Genomic DNA, 19,112 nt, shown 5'->3' with positions numbered 1-19,112 from the left:
GCATTTACTGTTGGGCCTCCAGGTCAGGAAGCTGCATGTGAATGCTGCTGGTCTACATTACAAAGGCATTACTAAGGACTGTTAACCTCAGAGCACTCTAAGGAAGCATCAGAACATTCTGAGGCTTCCCTGCAGGGGCTACTGAACACTGTCTGAAGGATAGAAGGCTCGTGGAATTCTAATTTTCATAAGGACTCATGTTTTCAATATAAATGAGAACTTTCATAGACTCCCCAATAGCTGAGTGTCTAGCCTCACCTTGGGCAGTGTTAGGTCCTGTTCCCTCCAAATGCTAAAGCACAGAGAGCCAGTTTGCTTTTGCTTGGCTTCATAGGCCCCCCAGAATTGGCCTGTTTAGAGAAAGCCGTAGAGGAGAGTGGGTCTTTCCTGGGTTCATTTAACTGCTGTTTAAAACATGTTTTCTCTAAACAACTTACTGGACTTCTTGCTATGTGGGTACTTGGGCTTTGAGGACTTCGGTGAGAGTACCAGCAACGTACAACTCAACATAAAAATGAGGTAAGACAACTAACTACTTAAAGAAACGAGATCCTTCAGCTCTTGACAAAGTTTTGACAGTATCTTAAGGTTAAACACTGGTCAGTTGGTGCTAAATAAGTGTGACCAGGAAGCACAAGTTCTGTTTTCTGTTTCTGTCCTAATTGTGACAGGCACTGGCTCCTTGGCTCCGTCTTAACTGTCACCCTTTCCCTAGCCCTGCTCCGTGGCCTCCACCTAAAGAATGAGCCAAATACCAGCTGCCCAAGAGATCTCAGCAGAAAAATCTTCCCCAAGTCTGTTAAAGGTAGTAGAAGGCAAAACGTGGAAACCTGAACCGTAACTGAACCTGTTAAAATGTGTGGGTACTTATTCATGTTAATATTGCCACTGAACACCTCCAGGAACTGGGGCCATTCTGTCCTGTGTTTACTGCCATAAGCACACTGGTGGCCCAGGCAAAGAGGGGCTGTAGGTAAGACACAAACAAATCCCGTGTAAAAATAAGAATTCAGTAAAGGTCAACCACAGCCTTAACCTGCATTTTTAAACACAGCCCTCAGATATTTTGGGACTCCATGATTATCAAATCTTGGCGTTGGGAATAGGTTACATAGGTCATATGAAGTCATGTTTACTGAGAGTGGTTATCGCCCCACTCATCTCCATACAAAATTGCCAGGAAAGTCCGGTCCTTTATGGGAGTTTTTTCTTCTTAAGTCGAAGGCAATATTTCATAGCTCGTTTGAGCGCAATCATTTTTAACATCTTCCTCCAACCTAGTTTGGCATGCTTTGTCAGAAAACAGTGATTTTCTGTCAGGGCCGAGCCAATATCAAGGCAATGCCAGGCATGGCATGCCCGGCTCAAAGCCAAAGGGTTTGTGGCCTGGTTTTCAGAGTCAGATGCAGCAGGATAGCGTTAGTCATTCACCTCCATCCAGTGGATGTTTGTAAACGTCTTGCTGTCCATTTTGTCAATGAACAGGCAGCCCTGCAAGTGGTCCATCTCGTGCTGGATTATGCGTGCTGTCCATCCACTCGCTTGCCATACCACCTGCTCTCCTCTGGGGTCCAGCCCTGGAAAGAAGTTACAGTCTGGGTGAGGACATGCTGCACTGCATCCCCCACAACCTCCTCCCCCTTTCCCTGCCCCTGGCTGTTGCTATATCTACAAGAGGCAACATCAGAAGGGAACTTAGCAGCCCTTATCCTCCCTGGAAAAGATGCCTCAGCTCTACCTATTACCAAGTAGTCAACCTGTCCCAAATACGATTCGGTTGCTGGGTTCACTGTGGGGCTGAGGTGAGAAATGATCTTCCTAATAAGGTGCTTCTCTTCTGTACACTCCCCTGCTTTCTGAAGTATTGCTGTTTGCTTTCAATTCCTAACAAAAGTATTTCAGCTTCGTACAATATATGTAAAATAAGGGATACCACTGACTTTCTGGACCCAGTGACTCGCTCAGGAGGAACAATCATTCCAGCCCTTGCAAAGAACCATATTCCAAAAAATATCCTGTTTTATGACAGGCTAGGAATGGCTTGTCATCCTGGGCTGGGCAAAGCAGGTCCCACTTCTCCCTCTTCATCATGACAGATCTCATTGGGGCAGAAGTGTGTGTGTGTGTGAAAGGCACAGCGGGCAAGAGGACACTGAGCAGAGAACCGGCTATGAGGTACAGGGGAACTAGGCCACCCTCCCAACCCCCGCTCTATACTCCCTACCCCCACCTGAGCTGGCTGTGCTCTCACAGGAGCTTCCTTATTCCAATCTATCAGTCCTGAGTCCCATCCACTCCCAGGTGCTGCCCTTTGTTGGTGCCGGAAGATTATGCTGAGCAGCCATCACCGTGTCAGCACTTGAACTGGAGCTTTGCGGAAACGCATGGGATGCGAGGCAGAAGAAACGCACGCGCTTACCCAGACGCCCCAGGGCTCCCGCCACCCCGCACCTGAGATCTGCACTGCCTGGAAGCGGGGCACGCAGGCCAGGAAGCCCGCGACGCTCTCGCAGCCCTCGGGGAAGGTAACCTGGCGGCTGTCCAACACCCGCAGGCTGGGGTTCACGAACACGCGCAGGGGGAAGGGCTCCATCTGGCGGGACTCCCGCAGGCGGGGCGCGCAGGCATGGAACAGCGCCTCGGGGAACTCCAGGGCCAGCACCTGCAGAGGCACCCCGAGCTGCGGCGCGCTCAGGCCGACACAGCGCCGGCTCCGCATCACTTGCACCAGCCGCTGCACCAGCCTCTGCAGCTCGGGCCCCGCCAGCTGCGCTGGTTCCACAGGGGCCGCCACCGCGCGTAGCGCCGGGTCCCCGACCTGGCACACATGCAGGTACGGCGGTTCCGGCGCTCCCTGCACCAGTCGCCGCACGTAGCGCCAGTAGGAGCGCCGGCGCGCCGGGCCCTCGAGGCCATCCTGGGCCAGCGTGGAGCTGCAAGCCCGGGTGCCGCCGCCCGCCGTCCCTTTTCCCCACATCAGGGCCGGCCCTTCGAAACGATGCGCCAGAGCGGGCAGCGTTGCTAGCAGCCGCCCAGCCTTCAGCCCCCTCATGGTGCGCCAGAAGAGAGCAGTCAGCCAGCTCGAACCTGTCCCTCCCCAGCTCCCGTAGCCGAGCGCCCCCGCCGCCAGGGACGCCGGGAAGCGTAGTTCCCGAGCCCCTTCCGGGAGCACGGGCTTGCCCACAAAACGCTATCAGCCTCTCGGTGACGTCAATCAGCTTTATTATTTAATTACATTTTTTTAATGGTATGAGCAACCATTTACATGAGTGGCTGGGGGTTCCCCCTTTAATTTCCTCTCATCAATGCCTCTGCAGCCTCTCCCCTGGGACGGTCCCGTTTTCCCAGTTGAGGCAACTCTCATTCCAACAGCGCGCTGCAGTAGCTTCCTGGCTGTCCAGGGCCTGGGCGCAGCGCCTGGTTCTGGAAGCGGGAAAGTCCAGTTAAGTGCCCGCACTAGGCACATCAGCCTGCAGTGGCTCCGCTGATTCAACCTGCTCTTGCCCCTCCTCAGGGAAAGGCCCCTCCTCAGAGAAAGCCGGAGTGGCAGGCTCCAGGCTCGACTCCTCCGAGGGGAGTTCTGCTGCTGGAGCTGGGAGCTCCGGCACTGGCTCCTTTTCATCGAGGCAGATCGTATCTTTCTTCGGCAGGATAAAGGCTAGAGGCTCCTGAACAACGCCGATGTTCACGTGCCCAAGGTTTCCATACTTGGAGAGCTGAGAGGGAGGAATGCCTGACCCAGATGGTAGGCAAAGTGAAATGGAAAAAATGTTTCATAAATTTAAACACTGATGTGTTACGGGAACAAATAAACACTAGAGGAAGTAACAGACACAATCACCACATTTCAGTACAGTAAATCATCTTTGTGATACGGGACAGGAAGCTATACTGTAAAGCGGGACTTGGAAGGTAATCCGGAAGAGCACAGTGTAGGGCAGGTGCAGTAGGAGCCAAGTGAACCTCAACAGGCACTGGCTTCGCTGTGACAAGCACAGGGGAAAAGTACGGAGGAGCTACTCTGGTGGTGTGATCACACTGGCACTGGCACTGCCCTTTGGGAAGCTCTGCTTCCCCCATTCTCCTACTCTACCCTCCACCCCTCAGAGAAAGCGGCCACAGAAAAGTTAAGGCAAATTGGAAAAAATGTTTTTAAAACATCTCTGGACGTTTCATAGAAATGGAATTATACAATAGGTAGTTCTTTTGTGAATGGCTTCTTCTACTTAGCCAGATATACACATATTGTATGATTCCCTTTCTATGAAATGTCCATAAATGGCCAATCTATTGCATCAAAAGTAGATTAGTGGTTGCCAGAGGCTAAAAGTGGGATTGGGGAATGACTACATTGGGCCTGAGGGATCTTTTTGGGGTGACAGAAATGTACTAAAATTAGATGGTGGTAAAGGTTGTACACTTCTGTACATTTACTAAAACACTGAATTTTACAAATGGGTGAAATATTTAGTATGAGAATTGTATCAATAAAGTAGTTTAAAAAATATTTTCTCCTTTCTCTTACCTAAGGCCTGTGCTATCTGATCTGGTGGAAAAAGGACTTGGAGACAGCGATTTAAATAAGGAACAAGGTCCTCCAGGAAGACAGTGCAGAACTGGAAGAAGAGCTCTTGCTCCCCACTGCTGAAGGCAGCTTCTTCAGCACGATGGAAGGCCACGATTACTTTGGTTACCTAGGAGACAAAGGCACCATCAATCACCGGGGTAGTCTATCACTATCAGTAGTGCATGACATTAAACACAAACATGCAGCCCTTAAGTTTTCATGAAGAAAGTCATTCCAAACAGTACATTATATTACTATCTTGTTTAAATTCAGAATTGTGGTCACTCTTCACAATTCTGTCACTTCACTGATGTATTTCTGACCCAACTTGCTTCATTACCGGCTCTGTTTCCAGTTCTAGTGGAAAAGCATCAAGAAATTATACAGAGCATACATGGTCCTTGACTCCCACGAGAGATGGACCAGAACTATGTTGGATCCAGGAAAAAAATGACACAAAAACTATAAAAGGTTTTTACTAAGGCCTTGAGGATCCAGGAAGCTAGAACACTAAAGTTATAAAGGAAACAGCTGGAAAAGAAGTTCCATAAACTGCCTAGCTGATGTTATAGACAGATGTCACGATAACCGGGTTAATAACACAGACTCTCCTGCTAAACTTCCTGGTTAGTTCCTAGCTGTGCCGCTTACTGGTTCTGTGACTTCCAAGTGATTACTTAAACCCTCTATGCACTCTGGCCTGTTTCCTCATCCACATCTCTGCATGCCAGGCCTTAGGAAGAGCCCTAGAAACTCCCATTCGATTTGAAAGCAGCACAACAGATCATTTTCCTTTGTATGTTCTTAGCACAGTTGTTGCTAAAATAACTGTAAGTATAGTTTTGTTACCTAAGCAGTTCTTTTTTTCAGTTTTAACAGGGTCAGCAACAAAAACCTATCTTATAGGGTTGTAAGGATAATTAAGTCTTAATATATGTAAAGTATGATGAACGCTACCTGGCATGGAGTAAGTTCCATACAAATATTAGCTGATTATTACTTGAATTTCATTGACTCTAAAAAGCTTCAATGCTCATGTTTTCTTGCTCTTACAGGATAGCAACAGAAAGATTTTATCCAATCTCATCACAACTGCCACCTGGCTGACAGTGATTATAAGATGTCATCAACTGTAAGAATCATTCCAATATCTAAAGGTTTAAATGTGTAAGAAAGGTGCACCATACTAGGATATTAGCAGTAGCAGTAGTAGTAGTGCTCCAGATGAGACCACAGCTTGGCCAATACCTTGGCTGCAACCTTGTGAGGTCCTGAGCAGAGGACCCAGTTATACTATACCTGGACTCATGATCCACAGATACTGGGAGATGATAAAGATCTGTTGTTTTAAGCTGTTAGGCTTGTGGGAGTTTGTTATGCAGCAATAGAAAACTAATACAGTATTGAATCATTACTATAGGGAGCCACTTCATGGATTGTTTTAGATCCCATGAGGGGGGACTAACCAGAGCTGCTCAGCCATTAAAAACTGCTAAAACCACATTAAACCTCTCTAAGTCAGTAGGCACCACTGTCACGTGGACTGGTTTATTACCAAAGTCTGGCCTCCTGTAACCAAAGAAGGTCCCAGCAGAGAGCCAACATGTGCCCAGTATGTGCCCACCTTGGCAAGGGCATCCTCCAGCGTCCCTGTCACATCCTGTACCAGGGCAATGGGGCAGCAGAGGCGCAGATCATTGAAGGCCACCAGAATGTTGTTGAGGAAGCAAGCAAGGGGTGGGAAGTCTAAAAGCACCATGGGCGGCTGCAGGGTCCCTGGCTGAGTGACTGGCACAGCAGCAGGCAGGTTACTGCTACCCAGGATGGCTGGAGCGGAGATGAGGGTGTAGGAGTTCATTTCATCTTGGAACTTCTCCACTGCCTCCTGAATTGCTTTCTGGAAGGTGCTGATGGCCACCCGCTGGAAAACAGGAGCCAACTGACCCCGAAAATCAGCCCCCACCCGGCTGAAAGACAGCCCAAAGTACATGCACTGGCCCAGCAGAGAGTCCAGGCGGCCACCTATCCCCTGGTGAAGGTCGGTTTCCAGCACCTGCAGGAATTGTGAGACTTTCTGCAGCACCCAGCCATGGAAGATGGCACTCTCATTAATGGTGTGCTCACCCATGGCAGGGTACAGTAATGGGTCCTCGTCTGAGAAGATAGCACGGTACTGGGTGATGATATCAAACAGATGAACACGGCAGGTCTCGATGGTTTTTGTGATGTGGAAATAGGGGTCATCATTCGGGATGGCAGTCAGGATGGAACGGAGCCAAGCATCTCGGGCCTGAAGAAACTTCACCCTCAACTCAGCCTCGGTGAAGATGTCCATGCGCCGTAGGAAGCCAATGACGCGGAGACAGGCGGGGAGCTGGATGTTGGTCCTCAGTTGCTGGATCAGCTGGCTCAGCATCAGCTGCATGGACCGGCGCACTTCGTTCACAATGCCCTGGCAATATGGAGGGTGAGTCATACCATGCTGGGAAAGACACTCCCTGGAACCCATTCCGCTAACCCCGAATACTGCAGACCAACATTTCCACTGCTATCCTGACATATGAAGTCGATTTCCTAAAGCAGATGTGTATATGGTCACTGTGGCTTACAGGCTCCGCTTGCTTCTCCTGCCTCCCCTGCTTCCTAATGCTCTCCCCTTGCTCACTGCTGTCTCTGTATTTCTGTCGCCACTGGCTGTCTCTGTATTTCTTAAACACTCCAACTTCCCTCCTTAGCCTTGTTCTTATCACTTTCTGGTTTGCTCTCTCCCACATCTTCACATGGCTGGCTCCCTCTCATCATCTGGGTCTCAGCTTAAATGTTCTCTCCAGAAGTCTTTCCTGACCACTCTCCCTAGAGTAGTGGTCTCTTTCTGCCGCATTCCCTGGTTTTTCTCGAGACACCTACTACTATCTGAAAGGATGATCACATTGTTGTTTTTCGTTTATTTGCCAACTATCAGCTTATTCATGAGAGTCAGGGCCTTGTCTGCTTTGTTCACACTGTACCCCCAACATCTAGATCCATGCCTGGCACACAGATTAGGATTTCTCAGTTGGATGAATGAATGTACAGTTTATGTTCGAGCCTTCCTGGCCGGCAGAAACTGATGTGAAACATGCAAGGAGTTTACCTACGGTTTCTGCCTAAGGTTCAGTGATGAACACAGAATTACTGATTACAAGAAATCAGTTTGAGTCCTCGCTGGGCAAGTTGGCTACCTGGATGACAGGGATGGAGGAGTATTTCCTTTCCAGTCGGCGTACGTAAGCTGCAAGCTCCAGGGCCTCTTCATAATAGCTGTTCCGGACACAGGTGTCCATCAGCTGAGGGATCTCTAAGATTTCCAGGATTTCTGTGTGCCGGTTTAGAGTCAGGGTGTTCATCCGGCGGTTTGAGCTGATCTCCTCGGCCTCTTTCACAAAGTTCCTAGTAACAGTCAGGAGAACATTGGTCACTCACTGTTCTGCACCCAGACCTTAACTATAATTACCAAGCATTTACTCTGAACTGGGCACTGGGCTGGGTGGTTTATCTGATTTAATCTTCACCCCCAACATACGCGGTAAGTACCCCTGAGGAAACTTTAATCTCAGAGAGGTGAAGCAACTTGTCCAAGATCACACACTAATAAATGAAATGATAAAAAGATTTGAACCCAGATCTGCCACTTAACTAGCTGTGGCAAGATACTTACGTTCTCCTGTTTCCTTATTGGTAAATTAGTAATGAGGACCTATCTCATAAGGATGTGAGGATTAAATGAGATGATGTGTATAAAGCATTTAACACAGAACCTAATAGAGTAAATGTTCTTTTATTAGCTATGCTTATTTTTGTAATAATGAACTAACTAGCCTAGAGGCTACAAGCTTACCCCTAAGTTCCCTCAGTTTCTTAATATATTCTTAGTTCCCATCACAGTCTCCATTTCTTCTCCATAATGGCACACATCTGCTTTATGATAAAGTCCCCTATTTATTCTTGGGGGTGGAAAGGTACAAAAGCTATCAGCAAATAGTCTAAGACTCAAAAGAAAACTTAAAACTTATCATGAAAGAATTAGTGATAATGGGTTGAGGATGTAGGAAGACAGAATATGGCTCAAAAGGAGGTTTTTTGTTTTTGATAGTTTTTGCTACCCCCAAATAGGGTTTCCTTGACAGCTTTCTATCAATGAAAGTTTTGGAGCAGATGACCTCCCGTTTGAGATGTCGTGTGGATATGTTGTGTCTACGTATGTTTATATATGTTTAAATAAATATGTATATATATTAAGCTGCCAATTGTAGATTAAATATGTCAGATCCAATGATAAGTGCTTTGCATGGATTTTATTTATTTAGTGCTCACAACAGCCCTGTGAAGGTCGTACTGCTGGGTTCCAATTCTGATTTGGAAACTTACTAGCTGTGCCCTTGAGCAGTCACTAACCTCTCTGTGTCTCAACCTCCTTATACATAAAATGGGAAAAACAGTACGTACCTCGAAGTCTGTTGTGAAGTTTAAATGGACTAATAAAATGCTCAGAGGAGAGCTTGGAACATGGTATGTAAGCGCTATGCAAGTGTTAGCTATCTCTATCATGGTAAATGTCAGCTATCACAGTTGTTAAAAGCCCCTTGAGCGCCGGGCCGCCGCACCTGCAACTCTGCTGGAAGCTGGGCAAGCGGTCGAGCAGGCGGCCGAGCGATGCCTCCACGTCGCCAAACAGACGGTGGATGCGCTCGGTGCACTCGGCGCCGCGGATGAAGGTCTTGTAGTTGGCGAAGGCCAAGTCGCGCGTCTGCTGCAGCAGCTGGGCCCGCTCCTCCGCCAGGCGCTCGGGCTCGCGCCGCAGCCGCTCCAGCCCGGAGCCGCTCAACTCTCGGAGGTAGCGGCCCACATCGGGCCGCTCCCGCCACTGGGCCTCCGGGAAGCGGTCCCGGAACAGCGATGCCAGGAGACCTTCATCCTCCACCTCCCCGAGTGCTGTTGCAGTGGCCGTGGCGGAGGCCGAAGTTGAGAATGGGTTTGTCACCATCGCCGCCATCTTCCCGGCAACAGCGTCACTTCCACTCCGGCCTAGAGAGGGCACCGGCTCAGAATCTAAGACCGGAAGCAGCAGGGTACACTTCCGATCTCTATGGTTTCTTGTCCGGCGGCTTTCTTTCCCCGACGGTCCTCCAGGCTACGGGCGCTGGCGTGGGGAACCAATGGAAAGCGGCTACAGAGGCGGGCTTTGGGGTTGCCCGGCAGCAGCTGGTGGCTGATTTCCGTTTCCGGCGACCCAGGCACGAGGATTCGGTATTCCAACAGCGGGAAAATGCGGCCTTTGACTGAAGAGGAGACCCGTGTCATGTTTGAGAAGATAGCAAAGTAGTAAGAGCGCGCGGGGCCAAAGAGGGAGTGTGTGTGTATGGCGGGCAGGGGCGTGGGTGGAGTGGGACGCCGGGCCGGTCCGAGTCGGTCCGGACGCAGCCTCCAGTTCTCCCTTTGCCTGCAGCATCGGGGAGAATCTTCAGCTGCTGGTCGACAGGCCTGACGGCACCTACTGTTTCAGGCTGCACAACGACCGGGTGTACTACGTGAGGTGAGGCGGGGTCGGGTGGGCAGCATGGACCCGGGTGGGGACTTGGGTCCCGCCAGCGTCCTTAGTTGACACCTTCTTCTTCCTTACCCTTTAGTGAAAAAATATTGAAATTGGCTGCCAACATCTCCGGTGACAAGCTGGTGTCGCTGGGGACCTGCTTCGGAAAATTCACTAAGACCCACAAATTCCGGTTGCACATCACAGCTCTGGATTACCTCGCACCCTATGCTAAGGTTTGTGGGGTGGTTTCCAGTCGGCCACTGGGGAATGGAGGATGTCGGGGGTGAGGCCCGCCTCAGGACGCAGATAATTGGGCAGCTTCTCTGCCACGTATAGTGCATGAGCTCATTGCCAGCACGTGGAGATCTTGTGTGTCGTGCTCCTTGCATAGGGTTAGGGCTCTGGGACAGGAGTGCCGTGTGGCTGCATAGCCCTAATTATCTCCAGCAAAGTAGAAAAGGCTGTATAAACCCAAATGAAGACCGAAAAACAAATAGGTGGCTGTGACGAAGAGCATAGTGGGGTCCAGAAAAAGAGCTGTTAAACTGTCCAGGGGGAAAGTTGCTTGTAGAGTTGAGGAAAGAACCTCCTGGCAGTTCTATTTAGGGGGTGAACAATTGGAGGGAATCATGCATCTTTTTAAAATTTTTTTCGAGAACTTAAGCACAGATCCAGCAGCCAGCTTATTTGCAGGGGCATAACTATTACATTTTTATGTTTCTTGAATTTAATTCTGTTTTTTATAGTACAAAGTGTGGATTAAGCCTGGAGCAGAGCAGTCCTTCCTGTATGGGAATCATGTGTTGAAATCTGGACTGGGTCGAATCACTGAAAATACTTCTCAGTACCAGGGAGTGGTGGTGTACTCCATGGCAGACATCCCTTTGGTGAGTACTGATGGCAGCTGTTAGAAAAATTAAGTATCTTTTTATTCAAGAAGGATGTATTTTCGATCTGTGTGCTTGAGAGACTAAATTCTCAGCATCTTTTGAATTTCTCAAAGAACTGTATTTTTTCTCGTCTGTTATTTCTAGCCCTCAATGCGTGCTTATTGAATGACTTGAGTGAATCAGTATCTCTTCTTTTGAATCCCAGGGTTTTGGGGTGGCAGCAAAGTCTACACAAGACTGCAGGAAAGTAGACCCCATGGCGATTGTGGTATTTCATCAAGCAGACATTGGGGAATATGTGCGACATGAAGAGACATTGACTTAAAACGAAATCATCGCAAGGACTTATGGCTGTTTAGAAGGGCCTAGCTTTGTTTCCTGTGTCTGTTAGGCTCCACCATCATGTTGAATTTTGTCAACACTGACTTCTTCAGGGACTTCTTGGTTTAATATTCTATTATGGAGACATGCAGGCTGGATTCTTATTAAGCAAAAATGGCTCAAGAATGGAGTTTTGGATCTTTGTGTTTGTGAATACCGTGTTTTGTATTTGCATCGGAGGGCTTCTTGTTTTGAGTAACAGGCACTAATCATTGGAATTGAAGATAAGAGTAGCTTGTTATTGTTTTCTGTGGTAATATTTTTTCAAGCTCATGATGACACAATGGATTTTCTTATTTATATTATGAAAGATAGATATTGCCATAACAGAATAGTAGGCCATGTCTGGGATTTTACAAATGAAATTTGGGTAAAATAACAACAATTCTGCGAATTTTCTATATAGTAGGTGCTCTGCGGTGTGGGTGAAAAACTTGGATTCAAACCCTAGTTCGGATACCTACCAGCTGTATGATGCCTTAGATGAGTCATTAAACTTTAATCTTCATTTTCTTCATCTGTTTCAAAAAACAGCTTTAAGCATCTACCTAAGGATGGTTTTTAGAGTTAGAAGTCATGATTGTAAAGTACTTAGCACAGTGTCTGGCAAATGATAGATGTTGAATAAATGGTAAGAATTACCTTTATGTTACATATACTGAATATTTCTGTTACTAAGAGTAGGATTTTATGAGTATATTTTGATTATATTTTGGTTTTTACAAGCTGTTTTCTTTTTCTTGTTCTTGCATGGTATGATCCCAGTGAATGTTATTTTCATCACCTTGGTTTCCTAAAACATGATTTTCCTTATGAACCTTTACTTACCTTACTGGACAAAACCACTAATCAGAGACTCGGAAATAGTAATTCAGCTCCTCCATCCTTCCCCAGGCCTCTTGAAATCATTTTTAGAATTAAAATATTTTTTAATGAAAAACATTTCAGACAAAATTTTTTTAAACTACCTGTATTATAAAAGTTTTCTAATGAATATACTGCTTATTTTAAATTCCAAAGTCGACATCTCTAAAAATAAAAACATTTTTCAATTATAAGAAAGCATTCTACCAACTCCTGTTTTTGTATGTAACATATAAAACTGGGTTTTATATGTTCTTATCCCATTTTTTTCAACTCCTCTCTCTTCTAAGATTCTGTGTTAACTTCTTAGTGAAGGTTAAAGGACCACTGTATGACGATGGTGTTTTGATGGTAACATTTAGTGCACACCTTGGAAATAACCAACATCAAAACTTACACATTTTTATTCCTTTATTGCCATTTGCCTGTGTAGATGAGAGCAACAGACTAAAACTTTCTAAGAGGAGAAGTTGGTTTTTTCCCCAAGAACTTTACAAAGCTGATTTCACCAAAGCTTTGACCAAATTTCTGCCCCAGAAGAGCCAGGGTACTGTCGTCATTTTAGCTCAGCATCTTGGCTTCTTGGTGTCTGTAGTCATTGGGACATTGAAGAGACGCTTTAAGAAATACAGCTGCAGGATCCCAGAAAGAACAATAACAAGGCTCTGGGCTGTTGACCACCAGTTCACATAGTTATAGTTTGATTGGAGAAGGAAAAAGTCAGCCATTTTCCTCATGCGGGCAAAGTTGTAGTATCGCCACATGTGAAAGATGTTGTTCTGTACCTTCCGTGTACTTACCTGTGGGGCAGAAAATGAAGTAAGGACAGGCCTCCTCCCTACCCCCCATCCAGCCTCCCCTGTGTGCTCAGCAGCACTAACCCAAGTTATCTGCAAGTTGAGTAACTTACTCGTGACTTTATGATATGTAATAGGTTGGCTATTATAGTTGTTGATAAATGGTAGTTTTGCTGCATATGAAAAAATGGCCTGCACTTTAGTTTAAAAAATTTTTTTATAATGAAAAACTTCAGTGCTAGAACTAGAGAGCCCGTCCGCAGTCTCTCTAGGTTTAGATACGCATTCAGCACATCACTGCCCTTCTGAGTGATGTCTTCAGTTCTTTGTGTTTTGGAGAAGACAAGGGCCTGCAGACTTGATCAGACAGCCAGATAATATAGTGAGTGCTTAGGCTTTGCGGGCCATACAGTCTTGCAACTACTAAACTCTGCCATTGTCGCATAAAAGCAGTCATAGACAATAGGTAATTGTCAAGTGAGCATGGCTGTATTCCAATAAAACCATTTACAGAACAGGTAGTGGGGCTTTTGTGCATCAAGGAGACTTAAGAAAGTGAAAAGATATCTCACAGAATGGGAGAAAATATCTGCAAATCATATATCTGATAAAGGACTTATATCCAGACTGTGTAAAAGAACTTTTAGAACTGAACAATAAGACAACCCAATTTCAAAATGGGCAAAGAGTTTGAATAGACATTTGTCCAAAGAAGATACACAAATGGCTGACAAGCCCCTGAAAAGATGTTCATTAGTCATTAGGGAGACAACTCAAAATCAACATACTATTTCACACCCACTAGAATGCTAATAAAAAAGAACGTTTATGAGGATGGGGAGAAATTGCAACCCTCATTCACTTCAGTGGAAGTGTAAAATGGTTTAGCCACTGAAAAACAGCAATTCCTCAGTTACCATATGACCCAGCAGAGTATACTGTATTCAGAAATTAAAACATGTTTAACACAAAAACTTGTATGCAAATATTCATAGCATTATTTGTGATAGCCAAAAATTGGAAATAACCCAAATGCCTATCAGCTGATGAATGGGTAAATAAAATGTGGTCTATCCCTACAATGGAATGTTATTCAGTCATAAAAAGGGGTGAGATACTAATACACACTCCAACATAGACAAACCTTGAAAACATGGTAAATGAAAGAAGCCAGACACAAAAGGCCACATTGTATGATTCTACTCATGAAATACACAGAATAGGTAAATTGGTAGAGACAAAAAGTAGAGTAGTGAAAGTTGGGGGGTATGGGGAATGCAGAGTGATTAATGGGTATGGAGTTTCTTTTTAGGGGGATGAAACTGTTCTGGAATTAGATGCTTGTGATAATTGCAGGACCTTAGGAATATGCTAAAAACCACTGAATTGTACATTTTAAAATGGCGAATTATATCTCAATGAAAAAACAAACAAACAGGCCATGGGCCAGGTTTGGCCTATGTGCTGTAGTTTGCCAAGCCCTAGTATAAAACAAATGAGGAATTTCAAGAGCTCCAAGTCATATAAATTAAAGGTTTCAAATCCCCTTGACTGTTTGGTTTGTACCCAAATGAGCCCTTGGCTCAAACGATATTATTCCCATATTTTTAACCTTTCCTCTAAATTTAAAATCATTTTCCACAGATGTTTCTCCCACAAAATAATTACCTCAATTGCATCCAGAGTGTCATTCAGTTGTTTTCTTTCATACTGTTTGTGGTCCATTTCAGGCCCCTCATAGAAGACTCCAAAATTGAGGTACACTTGCACAGAACCAAAGTGATTTTGCTGATTTTTGAGACAAAGTTGATAAAAACCTGAAGGAATTCTTAGGTCATTACCAGTCTCGGTCTCCCACCCTTTGCTGATCTCCCACCCTTTAGATTTCCTTGGAAATGTCTGGTCTACAGCATTAAATGTGCTGCTTTAGCACCTTCTTTTTACTTAGCAAGTACAAAGATCATTTTTGATGTGGGAGAAAGACACTGATACTACATGAAACTTATTGTACTAAATATTATTTAGAATTGTTCTGCCAAATATTACTAACGAGTTCTGTACTGGAAAGAGAAGAATGTGTTCTCCCTCTTTTTCAACCTAAATTCCCCTTACTAAGGAATTTCTCAAAAAATTGAGTTGAAATTAATAGCATGGTGTTTGCCTGCTGCTTGTTCACCATTAGAGCTGGGGGATAGCATCCTGAACCTGAAACTAGGGGAAAAAATCGACATGTTGTGAATGAAAGAAACTATCCTCCGAGTAACTAACTGCAAGGTGGTCTGTACAGGAACTGATGGTTTGGGTTATTACTGGTGCTGGTTCTCAACCGGGGTCGCCTCCCCTCTTTGTGTGTGTGTGTGTGTGAGTGTGTGTGTCGGGAGGGGGGGTTGGGGGGACGTGGGGGGGGGAGGAGCGGGATTAGAAAGGTGTGGCAATGGATCTGGCGAAATCATTGTAAGGTACTACTGGCATGGAGGGCCCAAAGATGCTAAATATCTTATAATGCTGAATATCCTGTGCTTTACAATGAACTATTGTCTTATGCTCCTGTTGAGAAACACTGTCAGGAAACGTCTTTTTTGCACACCTGGCTGTTAGGGCAACTAAAACTGACCGGTGGTGTCCAGTGTGGGGACGGGTTCTATCTGGCTGTAGGAATTTGCTGGTGACCAGGGAAGTGCTTTGTTGTGGCATACGGGTATTTGTCATGGCCGTGCATTTCTTTTGTTGAGTCTGTTTTGTGGTAACTGGCTCAATTATTTCGATGACTGGAAAAAGATGCTATCCCATCATAAATTTATTAATTGGAATTCTGTATAAGTGAGTCCGTTTGGTCACTTTCCCATAATCTGGTCAGTTGGAGATGATGAGATAAAATTGAGCTTCAGGACCCTGGTGTTATAATAATTAGTCACCTGGAGACTCTGTCCCCCAAAGTGCCAGTGGACTGTGGCTTAATATCCTCGACTGTCAGCAGTCTTTGGCAAAACTGTTTTTTGGTGTTCAAGACTAAATTTTGTCCTACTGTTTTACCATCACTATGTGAAAAAGCCATGGCTTTTACATCGCAGGTACTTAATTTCTATACTTCCTCATCATTTCCCAAATTTCAAAGAAATCTATGATTGTCATAGCTGTGGTGATGAAAACAGACCTGTCTCTTGAGTAAAGAAGTTAATCTGGCCCCGGACGTTCTGCGAGTTTTCTATGAGGAAGCCTTGTGGGGTATATGCAGTGGCAGCGATGTGCCGGTCATGTGACATTCCCAGGGTCCGCTGAACCTGCCAAGACACATGAAAGGAGAAAAGCCCCTGCTACGTCACCAAGAAGCTGGTTATGTGGTCAGACTGACATCCTGTGATCATCAGCACAGTGGTTCTCAGTCAGGGATGTACGCCTGACCCCTTCTGGAAATCTGAATTGAGACAATTGTGGTGGGGGGAGGGGGTGTACTGCAGGACAAAGAATTGTCCCAAATGCCTATAGCACCCGTTAAGAAGACATGTCACAGACCATACAGCTGGTGTGTATCGGTTGGCGTGTATGATTCTGATTGTAGAGTTCTTGACTGAACTTGCTTGGTTTTGAGCTCCCTGGTTTTGGCCCAGACTTGGGCTTATTTGATGCATGACAGCAAGTAAGGCACTTAGATAGGCACTTGTCACCAAGCGCTGTCTTGTTAAGCCCAGGCTACAGTGAGCTGACTGGTAGCAATTGTTTTATTACAAATTTAGAGATAAGGAAAAGCTCTGATAAGTTTTAAATTACAGTAGAGTGGAGTAAGAGCTGTATACATAATCTATTACTATGTGAACAAATTAGAAAATTAACAGGTTTCTAAGAACAAAGGAAATGAACAGCCTGTAACTTGACTAGTACTGAGCAGCCTGTCCTTGGGTGCTGCGCTGTAAACTATGGGATGGGTGAACGTACTTGGCCTGTGAACAGGCAACTTGAAAACATGTACCTTCCTAACACAAACGGGACTGTATGGCCGAATGGAGAAACCTTGAGCCAGTGATTCTCCAATTTGCCAGAATTACCTCTAAAAACAGGGAGTGAATGTTGCTCTTCCACATCTGAAAACTGACGTGTCTTTCTTTGAAATCTGGGTCTGTCTCCAAAGTTCATGTGACTTTCCATTTGATTTTGTACCACCATATCCATATTATTTTAATATTTTAAAAATGTACTCTCCCCCCTGTCATCTCCAAATCCCAGTAAATGTGATGATTACCTCTCTAGGAAGAGGCGCCCCATCTATCCCAGGCCTCTGAGCACATTCCCATAGCCCCCGTTTGAGAAGCCAAGCCATATGGTTTAGTGATTATTCCTCCGAGAGTTTCCGTCTAACTGCAGGTCCATTTCATTAACAAGCAGGGAATCACAGCATAACAAAGACAACCAGAACTTGTTAGTTTAAAACCTGATCCACTTTACAAAAAGGAAACAAAATACAAGTCTTCAATGTGGCCAGAGGAGCCCAAGTACCCACCTCGTAACTGAAATAGAAGTAGCCAGTCTCTTGGGCAAATTGCCAAAAGCATTCTGTGCCTCCTGGAGGGAGCATGATGGCAAAGTCGTATCGATCTGCTCCCCGGAAGAGTGGCTGGTCCCCAGAGCCATTAAGGGGTTCTGTCTTTTGGCTCCTAGCAGAGATCACTAGGTTCAGAACCACCAGTCCTGCCCCAAAGAGCCAAGGGAACATGCTGGTTCGTGGAGACTCCTCTGCAGGTGAACTGCCTGCAGCGCCTGGAACTGAGGAGTTTTAGATAACTGCTGGGGTAACCATTAACTCCGCAAGTCACAGGCCAGTCTCAGGGCCACACAGAGCGACTCCAGAGTAGAAGTGGCACAATTACCCCCACATTTGGCTCACAGGAAGGGTTTTTGCTCTCACCTCAAAACCTCGGTGGCTTACAAATGTACTTCATGGGTGGTAGATAGAATCTACTTAAGAAGAGGTATTTCCATCCTTCCTTTTGGCTGTCATTTTTCAGTTCTTGGGGATAAACATTGAGTAAATTTATTTACAACCATCTGAATCTACAGACAGAAGTTGGTTGGGGAGATTTTTTCTCCTCACAAATTGCTAGCTGATACCTATAGCTCCTTATAAGACACATGGGGCAACACCTGTTTCAATGCACTCTTTCTGCTCAGCGCTACAGTTCAGAGAGCAAAGCACACCATGGAAGTGCATGCAAAAATTTAAATGGATGACTAGAGTGAGCAAGACAGTGGTCAACCCCCCCACTGATAATCCTCGTTCTGGTACCTTCCATCGGACTGATCATATATATACATATAAAGCTGTCCAAAACAACTTAAAGAACATTATATTGTTGAAACCCTCTACCTTTCTTCTTTTATCCATGACTTCTTTGGCACTCACTAACTTCATGGGCAGCACTGAGCTACGAGATTTACTGCATCTGACTTTATTCTCACAACAGCTCTCTAGCTCTACCATTATCTATTGCGTCGGAAGCGAGGCGATGGCCATTCAGGTTCAGTGGCCGGCTCACCAGACTACAGCACGGACACACAGCAGGGGTCCCGAGTGCGCCTCATATTCTTACCCACTGGGAGTGTTTGTCGGTCTCTGAGTCCTGATAGTGTCTAAATGTTTTTATTTCAGACATAATCTTAACAAAACAGCTTAGCGGCTTCTAACCAAGTATTGCTTCAGAATTCATCGCATTGACTCCAAGTGGTGATACTTTAACAGCGAATGAGCAAAGAACAGACTTCGTAATTGTGTTCAGTTCTCGCGGAGGCCAAATGATGTCACAGCACTCTGGAGGCACTGTGGCCCTGCAGCGGTGTCTCTAAGGTGAAGATGGGAGAGTCTGGGATCATTTCCAGTGCATAGTGGCACAGGCACCCCCACCGGAGTCCCACCATTGCCACCATCCTAACACTACTCATGTCGTGAGCAGTAACTTAGATTTAGCAAAACAGTCAGCAGGATGCGGTAAGGTTTATAGTTCTATGGAAGCTGTAGGCTTAGTTTTTTGTTTGTACACATTTCAGTAATA

General features: G+C 45.7%; 3 protein-coding genes and 2 long non-coding RNA genes across 9 annotated transcripts in view; 3 read left to right on the top strand and 2 right to left on the bottom strand.

Annotated features, from left to right (window-relative positions):
- Window positions 1–1,013: 1,013 nt before the first annotated feature.
- COG8 (component of oligomeric golgi complex 8) lies at window positions 1,014–9,652 on the bottom strand. Of its 3 annotated transcripts, XM_074314667.1 has the most exons (6): window positions 9,211–9,652; window positions 7,789–7,996; window positions 6,192–7,019; window positions 4,526–4,694; window positions 3,560–3,733; window positions 1,014–1,577 (listed from the first exon to the last, which is right to left on the bottom strand). In XM_074314667.1, exons 1-6 carry the CDS (start codon window positions 9,597–9,599, stop codon window positions 1,420–1,422), a joined length of 1,926 nt encoding a protein of 641 aa, XP_074170768.1. In that variant the 5' UTR covers window positions 9,600–9,652; the 3' UTR covers window positions 1,014–1,419. The 3 variants fall into 3 exon arrangements, with proteins under 3 accessions (XP_074170768.1, XP_019612391.2, XP_074170767.1); XM_019756832.2 differs by lacking the exon at window positions 1,014–1,577 and having other exon boundaries at window positions 3,206–3,733; window positions 9,211–9,649; XM_074314666.1 differs by lacking the exon at window positions 1,014–1,577 and having other exon boundaries at window positions 3,206–3,733; window positions 6,123–7,019; window positions 9,211–9,648.
- Window positions 1,465–2,686, top strand: LOC141567493 (uncharacterized). Its single transcript, XR_012490144.1, has 3 exons — window positions 1,465–1,599; window positions 2,097–2,175; window positions 2,302–2,686. It is a non-coding gene; the product is annotated as an uncharacterized LOC141567493 (long non-coding RNA).
- LOC141567494 (uncharacterized) lies at window positions 4,588–9,127 on the top strand. The gene is made up of 2 exons (XR_012490145.1): window positions 4,588–4,725; window positions 5,623–9,127. It is a non-coding gene; the product is annotated as an uncharacterized LOC141567494 (long non-coding RNA).
- Window positions 9,653–9,736: 84 nt separating the features above from the next.
- Window positions 9,737–19,112, top strand: part of NIP7 (nucleolar pre-rRNA processing protein NIP7) — a 60,809-nt gene continuing 51,433 nt past the window's right edge. The window contains exons 1-5 of one of the 2 annotated variants that reach the window (XM_019756899.2): window positions 9,737–9,928; window positions 10,053–10,139; window positions 10,234–10,372; window positions 10,886–11,026; window positions 11,235–12,057. In XM_019756899.2, coding sequence (XP_019612458.2) covers window positions 9,873–9,928; window positions 10,053–10,139; window positions 10,234–10,372; window positions 10,886–11,026; window positions 11,235–11,354 — 543 coding nt within the window. In that variant the 5' untranslated portion in view covers window positions 9,737–9,872 and the 3' untranslated portion in view covers window positions 11,355–12,057. Of the gene's footprint in view, window positions 9,929–10,052; window positions 10,140–10,233; window positions 10,373–10,885; window positions 11,027–11,234; window positions 12,058–19,112 lie in introns of those variants that run through there. The other variant, XM_019756908.2, reaches the window with a different exon arrangement.
- Window positions 12,668–18,279, bottom strand: TMED6 (transmembrane p24 trafficking protein 6). 2 transcript variants are annotated; one of them, XM_019756933.2, is made up of 5 exons: window positions 17,567–17,704; window positions 17,309–17,424; window positions 16,226–16,352; window positions 14,740–14,888; window positions 12,668–13,074 (listed from the first exon to the last, which is right to left on the bottom strand). In XM_019756933.2, exons 2-5 carry the CDS (start codon window positions 17,384–17,386, stop codon window positions 12,841–12,843), a joined length of 588 nt encoding a protein of 195 aa, XP_019612492.1. In that variant the 5' UTR covers window positions 17,387–17,424; window positions 17,567–17,704; the 3' UTR covers window positions 12,668–12,840. The 2 variants fall into 2 exon arrangements, with proteins under 2 accessions (XP_019612492.1, XP_019612484.2); XM_019756925.2 differs by lacking the exon at window positions 17,309–17,424 and having other exon boundaries at window positions 17,567–18,279.

Source organism: Rhinolophus sinicus, linkage group LG11, assembly GCF_036562045.2.
Source record: "Rhinolophus sinicus isolate RSC01 linkage group LG11, ASM3656204v1, whole genome shotgun sequence".
In the NCBI taxonomy this organism is placed as follows: domain Eukaryota; kingdom Metazoa; phylum Chordata; class Mammalia; order Chiroptera; family Rhinolophidae; genus Rhinolophus; species Rhinolophus sinicus.
This window is presented reverse-complemented; position numbering and strand designations above follow the sequence as displayed.

What these genes read in the sequence shown, in the direction of transcription:
- COG8 (XM_074314666.1), bottom strand. Translation starts at nt 9,599, where the DNA reads ATGGCGGCGATGGTGACAAACCCATTCTCAACTTCGGCCTCCGCCACG. An exon ending in AGCTTCCAGCAGAGTTGCAG is followed by an intron (nt 7,997 to 9,210) that starts GTGCGGCGGCCC and finishes GACTGTTACTAG; the next exon opens with GAACTTTGTGAAAGAGGCCG. An exon ending in TCAGATAGCACAGGCCTTAG is followed by an intron (nt 3,734 to 4,525) that starts GTAAGAGAAAGG and finishes CATCTGGGTCAG; the next exon opens with GCATTCCTCCCTCTCAGCTC.
- TMED6 (XM_019756925.2), bottom strand. Translation starts at nt 17,779, where the DNA reads ATGTTCCCTTGGCTCTTTGGGGCAGGACTGGTGGTTCTGAACCTAGTG. An exon ending in ACTTCTATTTCAGTTACGAG is followed by an intron (nt 16,353 to 17,566) that starts GTGGGTACTTGG and finishes GTGTCTTGGCAG; the next exon opens with GTTCAGCGGACCCTGGGAAT. An exon ending in CTTCTTTACTCAAGAGACAG is followed by an intron (nt 14,889 to 16,225) that starts GTCTGTTTTCAT and finishes GAATTCCTTCAG; the next exon opens with GTTTTTATCAACTTTGTCTC.